The sequence below is a fragment of the Hydra viridissima genome, unplaced genomic scaffold, assembly GCF_058129835.1.
Source record: "Hydra viridissima isolate aposymbiotic clone 2 unplaced genomic scaffold, HvirCarnegie_v1 scaffold_3, whole genome shotgun sequence".
In the NCBI taxonomy this organism is placed as follows: domain Eukaryota; kingdom Metazoa; phylum Cnidaria; class Hydrozoa; order Anthoathecata; family Hydridae; genus Hydra; species Hydra viridissima.
The window spans coordinates 14,659,090-14,678,462 of record NW_028324302.1 but is presented as its reverse complement, the minus strand read 5'-3'; the positions used below and the strand labels follow the sequence as shown (position 1 = coordinate 14,678,462).

Below are 19,373 nucleotides of genomic sequence, written 5' to 3'. Positions count from 1 at the left end.
TTTGGTCATTGTTTCTTAATAGCAGCAACAACAGTCATAAGGTAGAGCACCAAGGTTTTTTTTCTTATTTATGCAGTTGATCAGAAGGGAGTCTGTCGATTTAAACATGACGGTTGCCTATTTATTCTCAAATTAACTTCAACGAAAAGCTATTCTCGGACACCTACCCATTATGAATGAAGTTGCTTGCAACCAACTTGTTTCAAGTATATACAGGATTTGGTGTCGTGAAAGCGTTAAACAACCGCCATTTATATTTGTTGGTATTGGCCAAATTCTGCTGGTAAAAGGCTAATCAATTTGGTTTTTGAGCTGTCGTTAGCTAAAAAGAACCCAGCGTAATTCGAGTTTTTGAAGATAGCGATGATTGTGAATGATTCTTACGGTAGAATAAGAGTGTTCCTGCTTTAAGCTGATGTAAAGAAATAGGGAGTTAATAGTTGATAGTTGCCGTTAAATCTCGATGCTCTTTGTGGTTTTAACTGGGGATCCAGAACGGTCTTGTTTTTTAAGATCCTCGATGCCGTTTTTAAACTAATTAAACCGCCTCCAAATAATTATGTTTAAAGGACGCTATTTATTTATGCTAAAGTCAATTCATAGTGGATTTCCTTGGCTGATTTTTCAAGTATATAGAAAACCAAGATTTAAGCTCGATAAAAAAATTTTAAACTAAAGTAAAAGGTAGGGTTAGGGTTAGGGTTAAAAAAGTTAATTGAATCTTTTAAAAGTCAAAACTACTTTAATCTTTTAAAAGTTATTTTAAAAAGTTATTTGTACAGACAGGGGGCCCCAGGAATCGTCCCCGTCCACCCCCACCCCTCTCTCGACGGCCATGCACACACACACAAACCAAGAGTCAATATTCCGAGAGTTGAAGGTCAGTATTTAAGGGCATTGGAGGTGCTAAAAAAGTTAAAACAATTAATAAAACAAAAGTTTAACTTTAGTTTTATTATTTGTTTTGACTTTTCGGCTTCAAAGTTTAACCAACTCAGCAAGTGCAACATTCAATATATATATATATATATATATATATATATATATATATATATATATATATATATATATATATATATATATAGCTATTTCAAGTTGTATTATTTTCAAATACAATATCTCTTGTTCGTATAAGAGTGCTCAATATTTTGTATAAATAGAGCAATATATATATATATATAAAACGAAGAAACAACAACTATGTATGGTACTTAAAGTTTCATGCCTAGCGGCAATCATCAGGTATTTCATGGCTGATGATTGCCGCTAGGCATGAAACTTTAAGTACCATACATAGTTGTTGTTTCTTCGTTTTATATATATATATATATATAAAAGGCGATGCTTGACGCTAACAAACAAGATTGATAAAATTTTACTATTAGAAATCACGTGCTACATTATTTTCTAAGTATTTTCGACATTAAGCACCGGTTTCCAGCTGTCATTGAATGTGTTAGGATTTCAGCGAAATATGTTGTTTTAAGATCAAAAACAGCCATTGTTTTTATTAGTGAAAGACAATGTAGATTATTTTTCATAAATTATATAAAAAACTATATATTTTGGAAATCCTTCTAAAACACCAGTATCGGACAGGACACATTTAACGGATGGGCCTTTTTTTAATAACAAGGGACACGTTTTAGTAACGAAAGTGAGATTTTATACATACGAATAATAAACTAATTAACATTTAATTCACAATAAAAAGTTTCTAGTGATATTGAAAATTGATTGGTCAGAAATAACAGGCAAGCTTTTTTTTTTTTTTGTAAACAAGAGCGAACATTTAGAAGCGAGAGATATTTCTTTTACTTATCATTTGTTAACAAATTTGACTAAAGTTAACGTTCCCTTTACTAATAGATTACCAAATTGATTAAATGAAGGATGAAATAATCATTTTCAATTTAATAAAGTAAAGTTTAAAAAAAAATCAGAAAACTAACTGTCACAGAATTATGTGCTACTTTGTTATTCAACACTAAACTCTTAACTTTTATAGGAAAGTTGTTTTAGTTTGAGGTCGGATTCACTAGGTTTAATACCTACAGCTGAAAAATGGGGGTTGTAGTTCAATTTTTTCTTGATGGATTTGAATTCTTTCCAATATTTTGTAATGAAATAAAAATTGAAAATAGTTTAACATTTTTTTCCTTTTTTTTTTTTTTTTTTTTTTTCGGTTAACTTGCATTTTTAAAGCATTTTTTGGTTTTACAGTAAACTAAAAAGTATATGAACAAGCTAAAATTATGAGATTTATAAAAATCTTTTTCAAACACAAAAAGCTAAAAAAAAAAAGTAGATTTATTCAAGGTAAATAGTTAAATACATTGATTAGAATGATCATGCCAACAGGGTTACAATAAATTTCGACATAATTATACATACGGAAGTTTCCAGTAAATTTCTTTCAGAGTTATTTTTTAAGTATAACATTTTTATAAAACATAAATTACAGGACTAATTATAAATATTTCTAAGAATTCAGCAAGGTTTATATTTTTAAAGGATTGTGTTGCTACTTGCCGCTGAGCGGAGTAGTTGCAATATGTTTTTAAATTTTATTTACACTATCGCGAGATAACAAATTTTTATAACTATCAATGATGGATTAATACTTCACAATAAGCGTCTTCGTCTCGGAATCGATTTCTCGAAATGAACCGGGACAAGCGTAACAAGACGAGAAATTTCCCGGAAAAAAATAACTAGACAAAGGAAAAGGTTGTGCCGGAATAAAGCTATAAATCGGGACATAAATTTTGTCTCGGAATTTAAAAATTGTGTCCCGGATAATTATGAAACATTACGAGACAGATCAATTATATTAATTAGATATCTAAACTCGCGCTTTCGCAGTAAAGAAAATTTTTTGCCAACCAAGTTTCTTTTTGCCAGCCAGAAATGACGCACAGTGACTCAAATAGCAATAAACCCCTTACAACTTTTTTGTAAATATAGTGCCCTTTTTTAAATAATATAAAATTAGAATGATCATTTATTTAAAAAGTAAAAACAGTTTTTTCATAAAACTTATTATTTACATTTTATGGTTAAAAGAAGTTAAAAATTTTAATATTATTTTCAAAGAAATCTAAAAAATGAGAGATTTTTATGCAGTAAAAATGGAGAACTTTTAATCTAAATTAAAGTCTATATTTACTTTTAAGATAATCTTTTAATTTTATATATTTTTTGAAGAAATACAAATGTCAATGAACCCATAAAAACCTTGTCTTCCGCCATTTTGAACAAATGAAAACGGCGGAAAACAAGGTTTTTATGGACTCATTGACATTTGTATTTCTTGAATTTGAGTTTTTTACTATTATAACTTGTTTCAACATATGAAATATAGTTTCATGAAACATGTTTTTGTCATCATATGCTACTTAGAAATTTGTTAAAATGTTTTTATTTGAGTAATGATTTACTATTCAAGAAGTGCTAGATATTTTAAATAGCATTACTTAACAACTTCAGTATTTTCTGTAATATACAAGTAACATTATTTACTTAAACATTATAGGAAACGTAATGTGATAATTGTCAAAGAAGTAATAACATAAAATGTTAAACAGTGTAAAGTGAAAAATGATATAAAGTACTCAAAAATGTTTCTGATATATATTAATGATTTTAAAAACAACAACAACAAGAAGATTAGATCTTATCCCGAATATACGTGAATTAGGAGTGGATAAATTACAATTTTGGAAGGATTTACTTCACGAAATCATATAAAACTGAAGAAATTAACAAAGAGAACATAAATAAAGAATACTTCAGATACATTTTTTTCAAAAGTGAAGAAAAAAACTAAAACAATATAGTAGAAATTATGATTCTTTTATAGAAAAAGAATACCAATAGCTTCTAGAAAATATGAACAATAAAAGTAGCCATTGTTGTTCAGGAAAACCCCATAAACAATGGGTGGTCCTCGGAGAGCAAAGGAAAAGAGAAAAAATAAAAGAACTAGGCATTGAACATCATGCTCTATTGTTAGTCTCTGCAAGATTTACACTTTTTAAAAAAAGTGTCAAATGTTTTATAGATCAAAAAAGTTAAAGACATGTTAGATAACCTTTCCCTTAAATATGAGTGTAAAGTAAACTTTTGCATTAGAAGTGAATACTGAACTCAGCGATTAACAATATTAAATGTTCAGAAACTTAGCCCTTGGACACATTTATCCCCTTCTTAAACGATTTTTAGTGAAAAAAGTTAAATACTATCCCAAAAATATTTATTTCCCCCTGATTTCAGTTGCTACCCTTAATTTTTGTAAAGCTGGGTTTATATAGATGGTATAACAATATCAATAATAGCAGCTAAAATAAATAATGACAATTGTACCAGAAATTCATTATTCAAATTTCACATCAAGGATTAACTAGTATGTCTCGTTATGTCTCGTTATGCCCCGTTAAAAGATGTAAATTCCGGGAAATTGTAAAACTCCTATTTCGTCCGGGATATCTCGTCTCGTCTCGGTTAAGTCCCGGATTTCGACTGAAAATTTAAAATTGTCTCGATATTTATCGCTAATCGGGACAAAGATTTTAGGATCGTCTTGTCTTGTCTCGAATAAAAAAATAACGAGACACAGACGCTTACGTCACAAACATCTATTTTGTCACAGAGCAAATAAATTTTTAAAATTTAAGTATTGGAAATAAATATGGTTTTTTAAAATTGTGTTGCAACTAGCCCCGGACATCCCAAAATATAATCAGTATAATCCTTTTTTCAAAAGGAATTTTTTAGGGCTACTTGGTTTTTGTTACCATCCTTAGATTTACGATGTCATGAAACCTCCAGAAATGCAACTATTCTTACCCAGCAGGCATTGGACGTCCTTAGACATCCGATGGACGACTAGGACGTGCAATGCCTACTATAGGCTGTATTATTTTTGACATACGATTTATAACGTCCTTGCATTTTATGCTTGCCTAAAAATAATAGCTTTTTTGAAAAATAACAGGCTTTTTTTTAAAAAAAAAGTTGAGTTCTCCTATATGATGTAAATACTTGAAATCATCAAAAAAATAATTATATAAACTAAATCAAATTATTAACATAATCAAATTAAGATTAACATACCACAAGCCTCTCGAATGATTGAACAACTTTTTTTAAATGAGAATTAAGATCAAAGTTGAATATTGATGAGGGTAAAGATCAAAGTTGGTATCTTTCCAGCTCATCACATTAGAAATTGAGAAAGAATCAACATAAAAGTTAGATGGTCAACAAGATTTTGTTAGATCTTAAAAGTCAAAATTTTTGAATAGGTTCGTAGAAGCCATTATGCAGTTTTATATATGCTTGAGTTTGTTTACGGAAGAACGAAAACGGATTTACATATTGCAGACTGTAGTTTGGACCCCTATCCCGTTACCAGGATCAAATTATTACAATAAAGGGTCCAACTTCCTTGAGCCCCATTCAACAAGTAAAACTGTGGTATAGGCTAACATTACACTAAACTTTATTTTAAAAATTTGTTCACCCTAGAAAGCTTGGCCGCTTGATTGTGTAAAATGCGAGTTATCTATTAATAGTGATCCGTAGACAACTTCTTGTTTTCAATTTGTGCTGATATAGAGAGGCCTTTTGTAATCGTGTCTTTGACTAAAATGGCGAATAAAAATACACCCGAAGACAATGAACCAAAAATTACTTCGCGTATAAATTCTAAAGCTCTTTCTCAAAATAATTCTGATCTTACTGAAAAAAGTCCCCAAATTAATAATGCTCCTGATCAACAGCAGCCACAGCAAGAACCACAACAACCATTATGGAAAGCAATATTATGGCAAATGGTAACATTCTGGGTAGTAATGCAAATTGTTAAATCCTTCACTGGAAAAAAGGAAGCCAGCGATTCTAAAGCTGTACAGCATCCTGATAGAGTTAGTTGTAAAAATTTATTCAATCTCGGCGACAGTTTAGATTTGTATATTTACTATTCTGAATCTCAAGATTTCAATAGTTTCTCAAATCAAAGTCTGCTGCTATGGAAGGAAACTAATATTTTTTTTGGTAGTTGGTATGATGGTCCTTATGGTGATGGCTCAAGAAAGTCATCAGGATATATACAAGCTTCTGACAGTGTAAAAAATAATGGTTCTTTATATTATCATATATATATTGTAAAAAAAGGATACTCCCCTGATCCTAACCATAAATCCTATTCAAAGTATTCAGTAGTAAATTATACCAATTTAATGACAGTTTATCGGAAACAAAGAGTTCATAAAACAAAAAATCTTTTGACTGGTGAAGCTGATTCTCAAGACAAAGTTATGCAAACTAATTCAACAACTTTGAAAATTATGTCTTACTGGCATCCAAATCTTACATTGAACTTGTTAGATGACCAAACAGCTTGGGTAAAAGACAGTGTACCTTCTCCTCTTGATCAATATATAACATTTTTACCAGGGGAAAATTTTTACAAGCCAGTGCTTTATGTTAATGATTACTGGAATTATGTGAGTGATTATATGCCAATAAATGAAACAACACCACAACTAGAATATCATATAACATTTGCTCCTATATCAATGTTTAGATGGCAGATGTATATATCTCAAAATATGCGCTCTCAATGGAATCAATATCTTGGTGATAGTGTTGAGCAATCTGATCAAGAGCAAGACATGCTTAAAAGGACCTTACAAGAAACAAATCCATATTTACTAGGTTTAACAGTGATAGTATCTTTGGTGCATAGTGTATTTGAATTTTTAGCATTCAAGAATGATATTCAGTTTTGGAAATCACGAAAAACACTTGAAGGTTTATCAGTAAGATCAATATTCTTCAATGTATTTCAATCCCTTATTGTTTTACTATATGTACTTGATAATGAAACAAATACTATTGTTGTAATTAGCTGTTTTGTTGGGTTGTTAATAGAGGCATGGAAAATTACAAAAGTTATTGATATTAGGCTTCATCCAACAAGGAAGTGGGGACCATTTTCAGCCATTACTTTTGAAGACAAATCAAGTTATGTTCAGTCAGATACAAAACAGTATGATCGTCTTGCTTTTCAATATTTATCTTGGGTTTTATTTCCGTTGCTGGGGTGTTATGCAATTTACTCATTGTTTTATTCAGAGCATAAAGGGTGGTATTCTTTTGTATTGAACATTGCATATGGTTTCTTGTTAACCTTCGGATTTATAATGATGACACCACAATTGTTTATCAATTATAAAATGAAAAGCATAGCTCATCTTCCATGGAGAATGCTTACCTATAAAGCACTTAATACCTTCATTGATGATATATTTGCTTTTGTTATTAAAATGCCAACCTTGTACCGTCTTGGGTGCTTACGTGATGATATTATCTTTTTTATATATCTTTATCAGCGATGGATTTACCCTATTGACCATAGTCGAGTCAATGAGTTTGGATTGATAGGTGAGCCTGAGCAAGTTGAGGTTGCCAAAGAAATATCAGATAAGGATGCTATTACACCATGTGACATTCAAAAACAAAAAAAATCAAAAAAAGAATAATAAATTCAAACTATTTTTTAGCATACTTAATTTTTATGTAGTAGTAATAGACATAAGTTATTTCTAATCTAGAGCAAAATTGATTCTTGTATTTTTTTACACATTAAACTGAATAATTGTTTCAGTATTTCTTAAGTTATTTTTTATACTTATGTTGGCTTTTTAAAGTCGTTTTACATAATATTTTAACTTATTTAAAATTTAAAAAAAAGAAAAACTTTAAATATCCTTGCAGAAGAACTTTTCATCCCAAGTAGAGAAGCATAAAGTTGTTACCTATTTGGCTATTTGTGGATTTCAGATGTTCTAAACTTAACCCTTTTTCTAATTCTAAAATAAACTATTACCCTTAAATTTTTTTTTAAAAGTTTAATACTTTTTGGATAAGTAACTGATCATGCAAGTACATATATACATAAAACCAAGAAGATGTTTATTAATTCCTAGTCAACTTTTAAAACCTATAGTTCTATCTTTTAGCTCAGATTCTGTAGGGTTATTCTGTGTCAAGCCATTCAATTTTTTAGAAATTTTGGAAGCCAGGTCAAAAATTCATGAAATCTCTTACGTTTTTTGCTGAAAGTTTTTAATTGGTTTCATTTAGTAGAATAAGTTGACAAAATTTTAGACAAATATGAGAGGTATAGCTCAATGCACCTGATGATTTAATGTGAGTTTACCTGCACATCATTACATCCTAGGGGTATGTACATTACTTTGAAAGTGATAGTTTAATAAGGGGGTAATTTCTTTAAAACAGTAGATTACCACAGAAAATTAAAGTCAAGGAGTTTATTAGAATCAATGGTCCACACATGAAAATTAGTTGTTACAAATTAATTTAAAGTAATAAAAGTTCGTCTTCTAATATTACAAAATGAGCTAATATCTACGAAGATATCATTAAACTTGTTTCATTATTAGAAAAAGAAAAGTTTCGTTGCACTATGGATAAAGGATTTATTTTAGTTAATTTCTGTCCACAAAATTAATTTATTTAGAAGTAACTTTTGCCACTCAACCACTGAAGATGTAAATAGAATTAAATTTCAATGTGTTTTAAAGAGCACAAATACCTGCTCTGAAACTTATAGAGCTTGTCGTAAGTTTAGGTAACAGTTTAAATTAAGTTTATGGATTTCATCTACTTAATTAATTAAAAATTTATTTGTAATTGCACACCTAAGTAGCTGAGAAACCCTGGTTTACAAACTCACAACAGACGACCCGCGTAACCGAAAATCTTTTTTCTCATTTGCTCAACTTAACAAACTCGATAGTCATACGACGATCTGTGACGTATGCAACCAATCGATTAGAATAAGACACGAAGCCGTCAAGTTTCATTATTAAATTAATCTTTACTTTATCGATCGGTTTATAACTAGCTTAGAAATCAATGTTTAAAAATACATAACGGATTTAGATCTACATATTCTACGATACTTGCTTGTTTCTTTTTCTTTTTTTTTCTTTTTTTTTTTTTTAATAAAATCGTTGAAGTAAAATAAAGCAATTCAAGTACAACTCTAACAAGGAAGTTATGGTAATTTACGTTTTTTCCTTATAAAATGATATTTAATTATTCATAAAATTAATGTGATTTTTTTTCTGTAAATTACTGCTGTAAAAAGTTAGTGCCACTATATTTTTAAAAATGTGATGTGGTGTTAAAATTTTAACATAGCGTAAACTGCTTAGTGATACGAGTTTTGAACTAAGAATAACTAATGGAACAGCTGTTTTTAGTTTTATGAACGCCATACTACATGCTGAATTATGGTAGTATGATTAGAAATAACATGAGACTGGTAAACGGTTTTTCTTAAATATATTTTTCTCGTTTTTTTAAAACATTGTTAAAACTTTGTTCTGCGATTTAAAAGATGAAAAGTTGAGTATTATACCCCTATCTCTCGAATAGAATTTGCTAACATTCAGTGATTGTTTTCTTACTAAATCCATCTCAAATAATTGAAGAACTTAAAAATGTTTACAAAATGCATTAACGTCTTAATAAAATATTTAAGTCGAGAGATACGAATCATTAATTACACTTGAATATAAATGTACGTGTTCTTTTGTTTCGCAGTTGAAAATAGTTTTGGATTTTTTTGATTACTAATTCTTGAGGTTTATGATTCATTTAATAATCTTGCGTCATTTTTACGAAATGATATAGGTAAAAAAAGAAAAGAAAGGTTAGCTAATCGAATAAGGAAAATAATTTGTGTTGTATATTGTTAATTGCGTTAGTTTTAAAAAAGGTACATAAGAGGTTTAGATTTATTAAGTCACTTCAAATTTTATTTTAATTTTATGTTAAAGTCAGAGGGTCGGGATTAAAGTTACAGTTTGAGTTAGCCATTGTCCTAAACCAAATCTTAGCTTTGACCACTTCAAAATAAATCTCCTAAAGAAAAAGTTTGTAAATTTAGTTTTTTCAAACATCATCCTTTTTAACAAAACATTATTAGTCATTGATTTGGGAAGTAATTTAGCTGATTTACAAGAAGTTGTTTTTTTTTTATAATTTTTAGCTCTGAATAAATTATTTAAAAAGAATTTCTTGAAGAAATATATATTTTTGTTTAAAGTCATGACAGATATTTTGATGTTGATTAAAGTAGTTCTCTGCAGATTCTTCTTCTGGAACCTATACTTCTCATAAGTGTTCATATAGATGTATATGTCCTACCTCTTTTAATCTTTTTAGGCTTCGTCCAATTTAATAGCTTTTTTGTTGTTGTTGTTGGCAAACTAATAATTCTTAACAATCTATTCAAACTCACAAAAAGATTAATTACATCCAGGTCTGAAGGAGTTTTCAGCTATTGCATTTCTGTTTTGTGGTAACCAAGTATGTTGAAGATCAGCCACCAGATATAAATCCAATGTGCCATTTATGTCAGAGTAATAATGACCAAGCTGCCCGAATGCAAAGCAAATTGGATTCTTGTAAACCTGCATATCTGTAAAAAGCATATCCTAAACTTTAATTCTTATTTCAGAAATACCTCACTGAAACAATGTAATTGCTAGGTTCAATGTCGTGGCACTCAAGTGACAACTTTTTTATGACAGCATTAGAGCATAGTTAAAGAAAAAAGTCTTTCTGAAATGATAACTAGATGCTTCCTTATTTTTGCGTGTAAATACATACCAGAAAAAATTTATCTTTTGTGCCAAAGTGTTTTTCTCTGCACTAACTATCAATTCTACACGCTGCTATAGTTGGAAAAGGTTTTGAAGTAGGCTCAAGTCGTTACATAGTATAAATGAAAACCTAAAAAAAAATCAGGTCTTTCATAAATATTTGATGAACAACGAATACCATCTGTTGCTTCGTAATGTCTGCAGAAAAAGTCTTTACAAACTTATGAAAGTGGGCACATTTCGGAGAGCTAAATGGAGAGCAAAAATAGTGAAGGTATATTTAATGATCTTTGCATTCCTTTTCTCTTCCTTTTCCTTACTTCTTTTGAAAAAATGTATTTTAAACAAGTTAAAAACTTTCCAGCCTCCCTTCTTTTGAAAAAAATGACACTCAAGCATGAGACTAACTTACATTCTTCCTACTTTATATATCTTACACCTGGTCAGTATCACAACAGAAACTCCACCAGTGTTGTTGCCAATTTCATTCAATCATTTATATTTTGTTTTTTGTTTTAGCAAGCTGTAAAAAATTTTATGTTTGTATTCAAAATATATTTACTAAGTTGCTTCTGGAATCATAAACAATAACATGATTACTAATCTGGTTGATAGGTCTACTTACCACTTGCCAGCAGGTGAAAATCCTCTTATATTCACTGTTAGCACACCAGAGGATAAGCCAAAGAGAACATCAAATCAGCATTTACTCATTGAAAATTCTCAAGCAATTACAAATTTTACTAAAATTTTCAAACAAAAGAAATACCATTTTTTCGAAAGGTTTAGAAAGTAACCTCCATGTAAAACCCAGTTGAAGAACCCCGGTTGCAGTTTTTAGTTTCTTTCGTTGAAGATAATCCTGAATCTAAGTATAAAAGTTGAATTTTCAAGATCTCAAATGTTTCTTTAGATTTGAAATATGGGAATGCATTAATCGGGAGCATTCAAGAAAAAGATTTTTTTTATGAAGAGAAACTTCTATGTTTGAGTCAGAAAAAAAACGAACTCTTATCAGCATTGACCATTGATACAGTAAAATGTAGAAAATAAATCAGTAAAATTATGTATATGATTTTATGGACCGTATCAATCTTCAAACTTCGTATCTTTGTTCGAATTGAACAACAAGAACATCGTTTTTTATATAGCGTTGTTTTACTTTTAAGAAAAAATTTTCTTTTGAACCAGGTCTGAATTGAATGATTCGCTAAAGTAGAAAAGTGTTATTCAACGGATTTTACGAAGCGGGTTGGATGAAAGTAATTTAAAAAAGGTATTAGAAAACATGGATTCTCATGAAACAAATGTTTTTAGAAATGTTTGCAAGTTTAATCACAATTGTTTAGTGTTTGCAATACTTTTGTAATGTAAAAAATTGTTGCTTTTCCAGCCAATCACAATTACAGTCTAACTAAATAAATCTAAAAACTTTGTATTTTTCAGCACAAGATATATATATATATATATATATATATATATATATATATATATATATATATATATATATATATATATATATATATATATATATATATATATATATATGTAAGTATTTCATGGGTATTTCATGGCTGATGATTGCCGTTAGGCATGAAACTTTAAGTACCATACATAGTTGTTGTTTCTTCTTTATATATATATACAGGCGCGGATCCAGGAATTTGTAACTGTGTGGCCAAATTTTTTTTCACGGTTGAAACTTCGATAAAAGATCGATATTTTAATATTTTTTCACAGCATTTATTGACTGAATATAACGTCGGTAACGTAAAATAAGAACCGTTGTGGCCATAGCAGGAATCTCTGCACTCAAAATCCGTAAATTAAGGCAGACAAATTTAAATTTTTAGGGATATTTCTTAAGCGAAAAAACCCAAAACTAACGTGGCTGCCGTTAAATTTAAACTATGTGGCCATTGCCACAATGGCCACCCCTTAGATCCGCGCCTGTATATATATATATATATATATATATATATATATATATATATATATATATATATATATATATATATATATATATATATATATATATATATATATATATATATAGTTGTTTTAAACTTTTCATTAAATATAAAATATTTATGAAAAGCTTAAAACAATTAAATGAAAAGCTTAAAACAATTTATGAAAAGCTTAAAACAATTAAATATAAACCAAATTGATAATTTAGTGATGAAGGTTTGATGCGATATCTTTTATCTTTTCTGATCCCTATATAAGCTCCCTTAAAATGACTTGGAGTTTAAAAAAAGAGCTGGCTTTTATTACAATTTTTTTTTTATCTGATCAAAGATATATTATTACAGTTGTTCTCCTTTAAAAAAAATCCCCTATCTGGGCAACCTTTGGACAACTCTTACACCCTTTTAAACTTTTAAAAGTGTTATAAAATATTTCTAGCTGCACAAAGTTTTTATCAGTTATATATAATGATATATCTTAACTTAATATTTTAATTTTTTTTAGAGAACTTCTGATTTCATTTTCACATGATTAACTTGAAAATATGCTTTAAGTCGAGTATTTCCTTGATGAAATAATAGAAGTACCGAATTGCATACAATATGATTTGACTTAAATAACATTTTTATTTATGTCGATCCTTTAAATAAATCAAAAACTACTAATTGCCTCGAATCCTAATAATCCGATTAAAAGAAGAGAAAAAAACAACTCCTGTTTAAAATTGTTTTGATAGAAGTCAACTTACTGGGAAATTTAATGTATTTGCAAAGTATATTAAGCAGTTATTAAATTAAAAAATTTCAGCATTTTCCAGAATAAGAAAACGTTGATAAAGCCAGTTGGTTGATCCTCTGCAAAACACTTTTTGCTATTATTATCTTATGATATCAGTACATTGTTTCAAAAACTAGCACTAAACTGGTTTAATGCTATTGCAACTTCAGACCATTACAAATTGTTCGCTCGATTATGATTTGGCTGTTTCATTTTTACGGTTTCATTTTCTTGTTTTCAGGCCATTTAATTACATTTTAATTTCATAACATTTTAGAATGAAATTTTTTATAAACATTTTTTTTTAAAAAAGAAAATTTTCGAGTTAATATGAGAAAATAAGTTGGTTCATTTTAAGTATTTTAAAATTCAGCGGAATTAATAGACGCCCTGTTTTCTATACAAAAAAAACGAACAGCTTTTTTTCTATAAAATAAAATAATTACGCGATTATTATTTTATGTTATTCTTTTCGAAACCTAAAAAGTTTACCGTGTAAGCTTCTTTTCGTACTTATACTCGAGAACGCTAATAATACTTTACCACCTCAAAATTTAACTTTTAACAAAAACTGTTTTTGTAATTTGATTTAATTTGATTTAATTTGATTTAATTTGACTTAAATGTTAATTATACCATTATTAAAGTTAGTAAAACTTTTGTTAAGTAAGAAATCTTTCTTGCTAAAACTGCTTCATAGAAATCCATCCTGCTGTGCTTGTAACATTTCGTTGCAGCATGAACATTTGAATTGTTCGCATGACTACAGTTTTAATTAATCTTTAGATGAGGTAATGTTAGCCTCGATTTATTGTTTAAAAACTCCAGAACAACAACAACGAGCTTTCCACGTGCGTTTAAATAAAGCTAAAAACAACTTTTGTGTATTAAATCTTAAAAAACAGTTTCGTATCCAATCAACTCAATTATGTTTTTTTCAAAACAAGGTTCTAAGATATTGTTTGATGTTCTAATGATAAATCTTTTAACATTTTTTCAGTTTTCACAAAACAATGATCGATAAAGAAAAGAAATCGACTAGTCAAGGTGTTCTGGCCAATTTTCCTCAAGAGCACATTCTTAATATCATACTTCCATCTGATCAGAATGTAAAACAAAAAAAAGTTGAACACTTCAATAAAGCATCTTTACTAACACTTCATCAGGTAGAAATGTTTTGAATTCTTCAAATTTCTTAGATTCATTTTTATGTACACAAATCTCTTATGCGCATCTTGAATTGATGCACAGCTCTCCTATTTTATAGGCTGCTCGTGATGGTCAGTTAAAAGTTGTAGAGCAATATTTGAATTTGTATGGTAAAGATAGGAGAAAAATTAACAAAAAAGATGAAGAGCAATCAACAGCTCTTCATTATGCCGTCCGCTATGGCCATTTTCCAATTGTCAAACTTCTTGTAGAAAATGGTGCAAGTAAGTAAACTTTTTATGTTTGTTGTCGTTTTACAGTTTCATTAAAAAACCATTCTAAACTGTAAGTTGCTTTAAAAAAAAAATCTTCATTTTCCTTTTAAATTATTTTAACTCTTTTATTACCTCCCTTAGTACACAACAAAAATTGTTTACTTTTTTAAATTTGATAACTGATTCATTTGAGTTGATTTAATTGCATTCTCAAAAAAATTAATAATCAAAACAGCTGCTTTTTTCTTTTAAGTTCTATTAGATAAAAATCTTTTTTAGATATAAATATACAAGGTGAATATGGTGCTACTCCTTTGCACTATGCTTCTCGATACATTGAAAAAAAGGATACAGATCAAATAAACCTTGAAATCAAGGAACAAGTGACACCCGCAACACAGCAAAAAACTAAATCACTACGGCAAATAATAAACTTTGGGAAGTTACATGGAGACAAAAAAAACTTTGCAAAAATTTTAAAATCTGATAGCAGCAAGAAAAAAGACCAAGTTAACAATCCAAAAAGAAAAATTACACTTCATGGTTCTTTTAAAGAAATCAATAAGTTATACACTGACAATCTTGCTGATAACAATATTTCTAGAACTAAATTTAAATCACCAGATTCTGAAACAGATCAAGCTTTAAGCTCTAAACGTGGGGCCAGTTTTCTCTATCATTATGAGCATAATCAAAAGGAGAATGAAAGAAAGAGTGCTGTTGTCATTGTGGGAGAGTTGACCCAACAGGAAATAGCTGATATGAAAAGTGTTGATGCCCTTATTTTACCAGCCATAAAAAATGTTACTTCATCATCAGAAATTGAGTTAAACCAACAAAACTGTGAAAAATCCAATGGAGGTTCCGCTGATATTACAGACTTTTTTAAAGAGAAAATTAGTAAAAAGAAGCCACATCTTTTTAAAAGAAAAAGAAACCATGATAAAGCACAAGAAGATTCCATACTAATGTATCTTTTAGAGCAAAAGGCAAATGTTAATGCTAAAGACTTTAACGGTTCCACTCCACTTCATTATGCTGCCATGAGAGGGAATGCAGTTGCAGCTGAGAGGCTTCTGGCTCAAAAGAATATAAATATTGAGGTAAAGTAAGAATTAAATAAATTTGTGTGATTGTTTGAATGCATGGCTACTTTATAACAGGCCTTGCCAATGCGCGGCTTACATAAAAAGCTGGATGCAAGATAATTTTATATTTGAAAAACTAGAAAGCAGTTTTACAAAATAAATATGGGGGGTGGTTTTTTTGTAACAATAAAAATTATATAACATTAATAAATAAAATTAACAAAATAATTTTCATTATTATAAAATTAATATAATTATTATAAAAATTTTTATTAGATAAAATTAATTTAAGTTGAATATATATATATATATATATATATATATATATATATATATATATATATATATATATATATATATATATATATATATATATTATATATATTATATATATATGTATGCATGCATAAATTTAATATTTGCATAAAATTTACAATAACCAAGCACCCGTCGTTATTTTAACTAACATCCAAATTAAAAAAAAAAATTAGTTGAGAGGTGAAGGATTAAGCAAAGTATTTAATTTAGTATTTAGAAAATGTTTTGTTGATGTTGTGTAACAAATTGCAATGGCAATTATAATTCTCAGAATAGAGTTAAAACATTTAGACTTCCAAGAAACATTAAAGAACGAAAATGTTGGATTGTTATAATACCAAGAGACAATCTTCCTGATACTAATAACACCGTAGTATGTGAAAGACATTGCCTTAAAAATTATTCAACTGTTACTGTTTATGGGAAGCTCAGACCTTGTGATGCTCTGACAGTATTTGATTGCATAAAGCCAAGCTTAGTTCCTACTGTACCCATGCCACTTAGAAAAACATCAAAAAGTCTTAATAGTGTTTGCTGGCAAGAAGAGGATGAGTTAGCAATATTTAATTCACAAGAAAAAATAGAAAGTATTAATGTGTTATATGAAAAGTTAAAAACTAATGAATTTAATTTTGCTATTATCAATTATTTATGCAATTATATATTCAGTCTTCAGACTTTTTAAAGGAAAGTGCTAGTCCTAGATTTGTTCTTTGCATAAATAAAGATCTCACATTTGAAGCATTTCATTGTGGAGTTAAAATTAGTGTTACGACTTTATCATCTAACCGAGTTTATATTATGAACAAATTTTCTCATATCCAAGAAACATTAAGATTTTTAAACTGTTGTGAAATAACACCCAAAAAAGAAGTTAAATATCAAGAAATTTTTTCAATGAATAAAACATGTATTGGGGAAAAAAAGTATCCGATTGAAACAGTTGTGTGAGCATTTTAGTATTTTTCTCTTTCACAATCAGCCTACAATTGCATCAGAGAAGATTTTGAACTTCCAAGTTTACATACTTTAGGAAGAATTACATCTAAATGCAAATCTTTAGATGAGACCACTTACCACTTAAATCTTTAGATGATACCACAACATATTTTCTCTAATCTTAGAGATGATAGACAAAAAACATGCATTTTACTTCTTGATGAGGTTTATATTAAACCAATGTTGCAGTATCATGGTGGCATAGTGTTTGGTAAATCAGTTCACAAACCTCATCTATTAGCAAACACAGTACTGAGCTTTTAGTTGTAACATTGTTTAATGGACCAAAATTTTTTTACAAAATGTTACCAGTTTAACTTGATGCTGAGTTTCTTTTGAACAGACAACCCTTATTCTTGATGCAATTAAAAATAATGGGGGCAATGTTGTTGCTATTGTCTGTGATGGTAACAGTCAATCGGAAGTTTTATAACTTTTTTGAAAAAAAAGAAGTATGGTTTACTAAAGAAAATATTTTTCTTTTATTTGATTATGTTCATTCATTAAAAAGTATACGTAATAACTGGTTCACAGAAAAACTCAAGAACTTGAATTTTATATTGATGGAGAAAAGAAAATAGCACGTTGGGTTGATATCATTAATTTGTACAAGCTTGAAATGAAAAACATTGTTAAAATGTCTAAATTAATGGAAGTTTCTGTTTATCCAAAGTCGATTGAAAGACAAAAAGTTATCACTTGTCTGCAAGTGTTTTGCGATGAAACATTGTCAGCATTAAAAAGTCATCCAGACCTGCATGAAAATGAAGGGACAATTATTTTTATCTATAAAGTCATTGAATTTTGTAAAATTTGTAATGTTCACAGTCTATATGCAGACATTTGTTTGAAAGATTCTAATCGAGCTGCTATTGCTTCTGCTAATGATGACAGTTTAAGCAAACTTTCTGCAATGGGTGATTTTGCAATACAAATAAAAAAAACAGAAAAAGGAAAAAGAGTTAAATTACTAACAAGAGACACTGCTAATTGTTTAGCTCAGACCTGTTATGGTTTGGTTCAGTTGTCAAAATAAGTTCTTGAAAAAGTAACTATATACCGTACAAAATTACTATTAAAGTTTGAGAAAAGTTCAGATGTGTTAGCCAATCAAGGTTCAGATCACTCTTGTCCAAAATGTAAATTTTTACCAAGCGAGGGTATTTGCAACGTTATTGACAATTTACCTGCTCTGTGTGATTCATTGACTGTTGATATTAAAATGTCATTAGTTTATATTGCTGGGTACATTATTCATGAAGATGAAAATCCAGATGACACCTTTTATTTCTATGAAGTGTATGGAAATTTTGTAAAGGATATAAATCGAGGAGGTTTAACAATTCCTGGTGACAAAGTTTGTCAATGGACAACTTACTGTTATATTCTTTTTTATAAAGTATATAATGACACTTGTTGGTCATCACTGTGTAACCTCCTTATGATATTATCAGAATTTTATTCATTAGGTATGCAAAGACATCATGGATTAACAGTGACAAATATTTCATTTAACAATTATTGTTGACTCTATTCACCTCATTCACATAAGGAGCCAAAGCAGAAGTTGATAAAACTCAGCACAAAGTAAAATGTTTGCAATGTTTTTAACAAAAACTGTAAAATAGTGTTTAGTAAAATATCTAAAAAGCTTGTATTTACTTTTTATTCTCTAAAGATTTTATCTCTTTTTTTCTCAAAAACTTATTTTTAATACTTAAAAAACCCATTAATAAATTTTGTGGTAAATGCTAACATTAAATTATAGCAAAATATAAATCTATATATATACTAACTAAATTGTTTAAACATAATTAGTTTTAGATACATTTAAGTTAATTTAAAGTTGTTATAAATGTTATTTGTTAGTTTATATATTACAATGTTAGTTATAAACAAAATTAAAAAATAAAAGAATAGTAAATTCATCTTTTCACTTTTTATAAGTTACTTTCAGTAAATATATCATACAAATATTATATTCAGGCAAAAATCACCTAACTGAGAATGTAAATTACTGCAAAGTAATATTTTAAATCTTGACACCAGTTTTTTACGCAAGCCGCGTTGGCAAGGCCTGTTATATAGCAAGC

General features: G+C 28.7%; 2 protein-coding genes and 1 pseudogene across 4 annotated transcripts in view; all 3 read left to right on the top strand.

The window, feature by feature from the left end:
* Positions 1–5,598: 5,598 nt before the first annotated feature.
* On the top strand, positions 5,599–7,674 carry LOC145199756 (putative lipid scramblase CLPTM1). Its single transcript, XM_080074352.2, has one exon. It carries the CDS (start codon positions 5,652–5,654, stop codon positions 7,545–7,547), a length of 1,896 nt encoding a protein of 631 aa, XP_079930478.2. The 5' UTR covers positions 5,599–5,651; the 3' UTR covers positions 7,548–7,674.
* Positions 7,675–8,829: 1,155 nt separating this feature from the next.
* LOC149891138 (uncharacterized) overlaps positions 8,830–19,373 on the top strand; it is a 32,795-nt gene continuing 22,251 nt past the window's right edge. The window contains exons 1-4 of one of the 3 annotated variants that reach the window (XM_090081559.1): positions 8,830–9,093; positions 14,452–14,617; positions 14,719–14,884; positions 15,155–15,978. In XM_090081559.1, the coding sequence (XP_089937685.1) occupies positions 14,465–14,617; positions 14,719–14,884; positions 15,155–15,978 (1,143 nt within the window). In that variant the 5' untranslated portion in view covers positions 8,830–9,093; positions 14,452–14,464. Of the gene's footprint in view, positions 9,094–9,236; positions 9,359–11,956; positions 11,980–14,451; positions 14,618–14,718; positions 14,885–15,154; positions 15,979–19,373 lie in introns of those variants that run through there. The other 2 variants (XM_090081561.1, XM_090081562.1) reach the window with 2 other exon arrangements.
* Positions 16,587–18,440, top strand: LOC149891140 (uncharacterized; annotated as a pseudogene).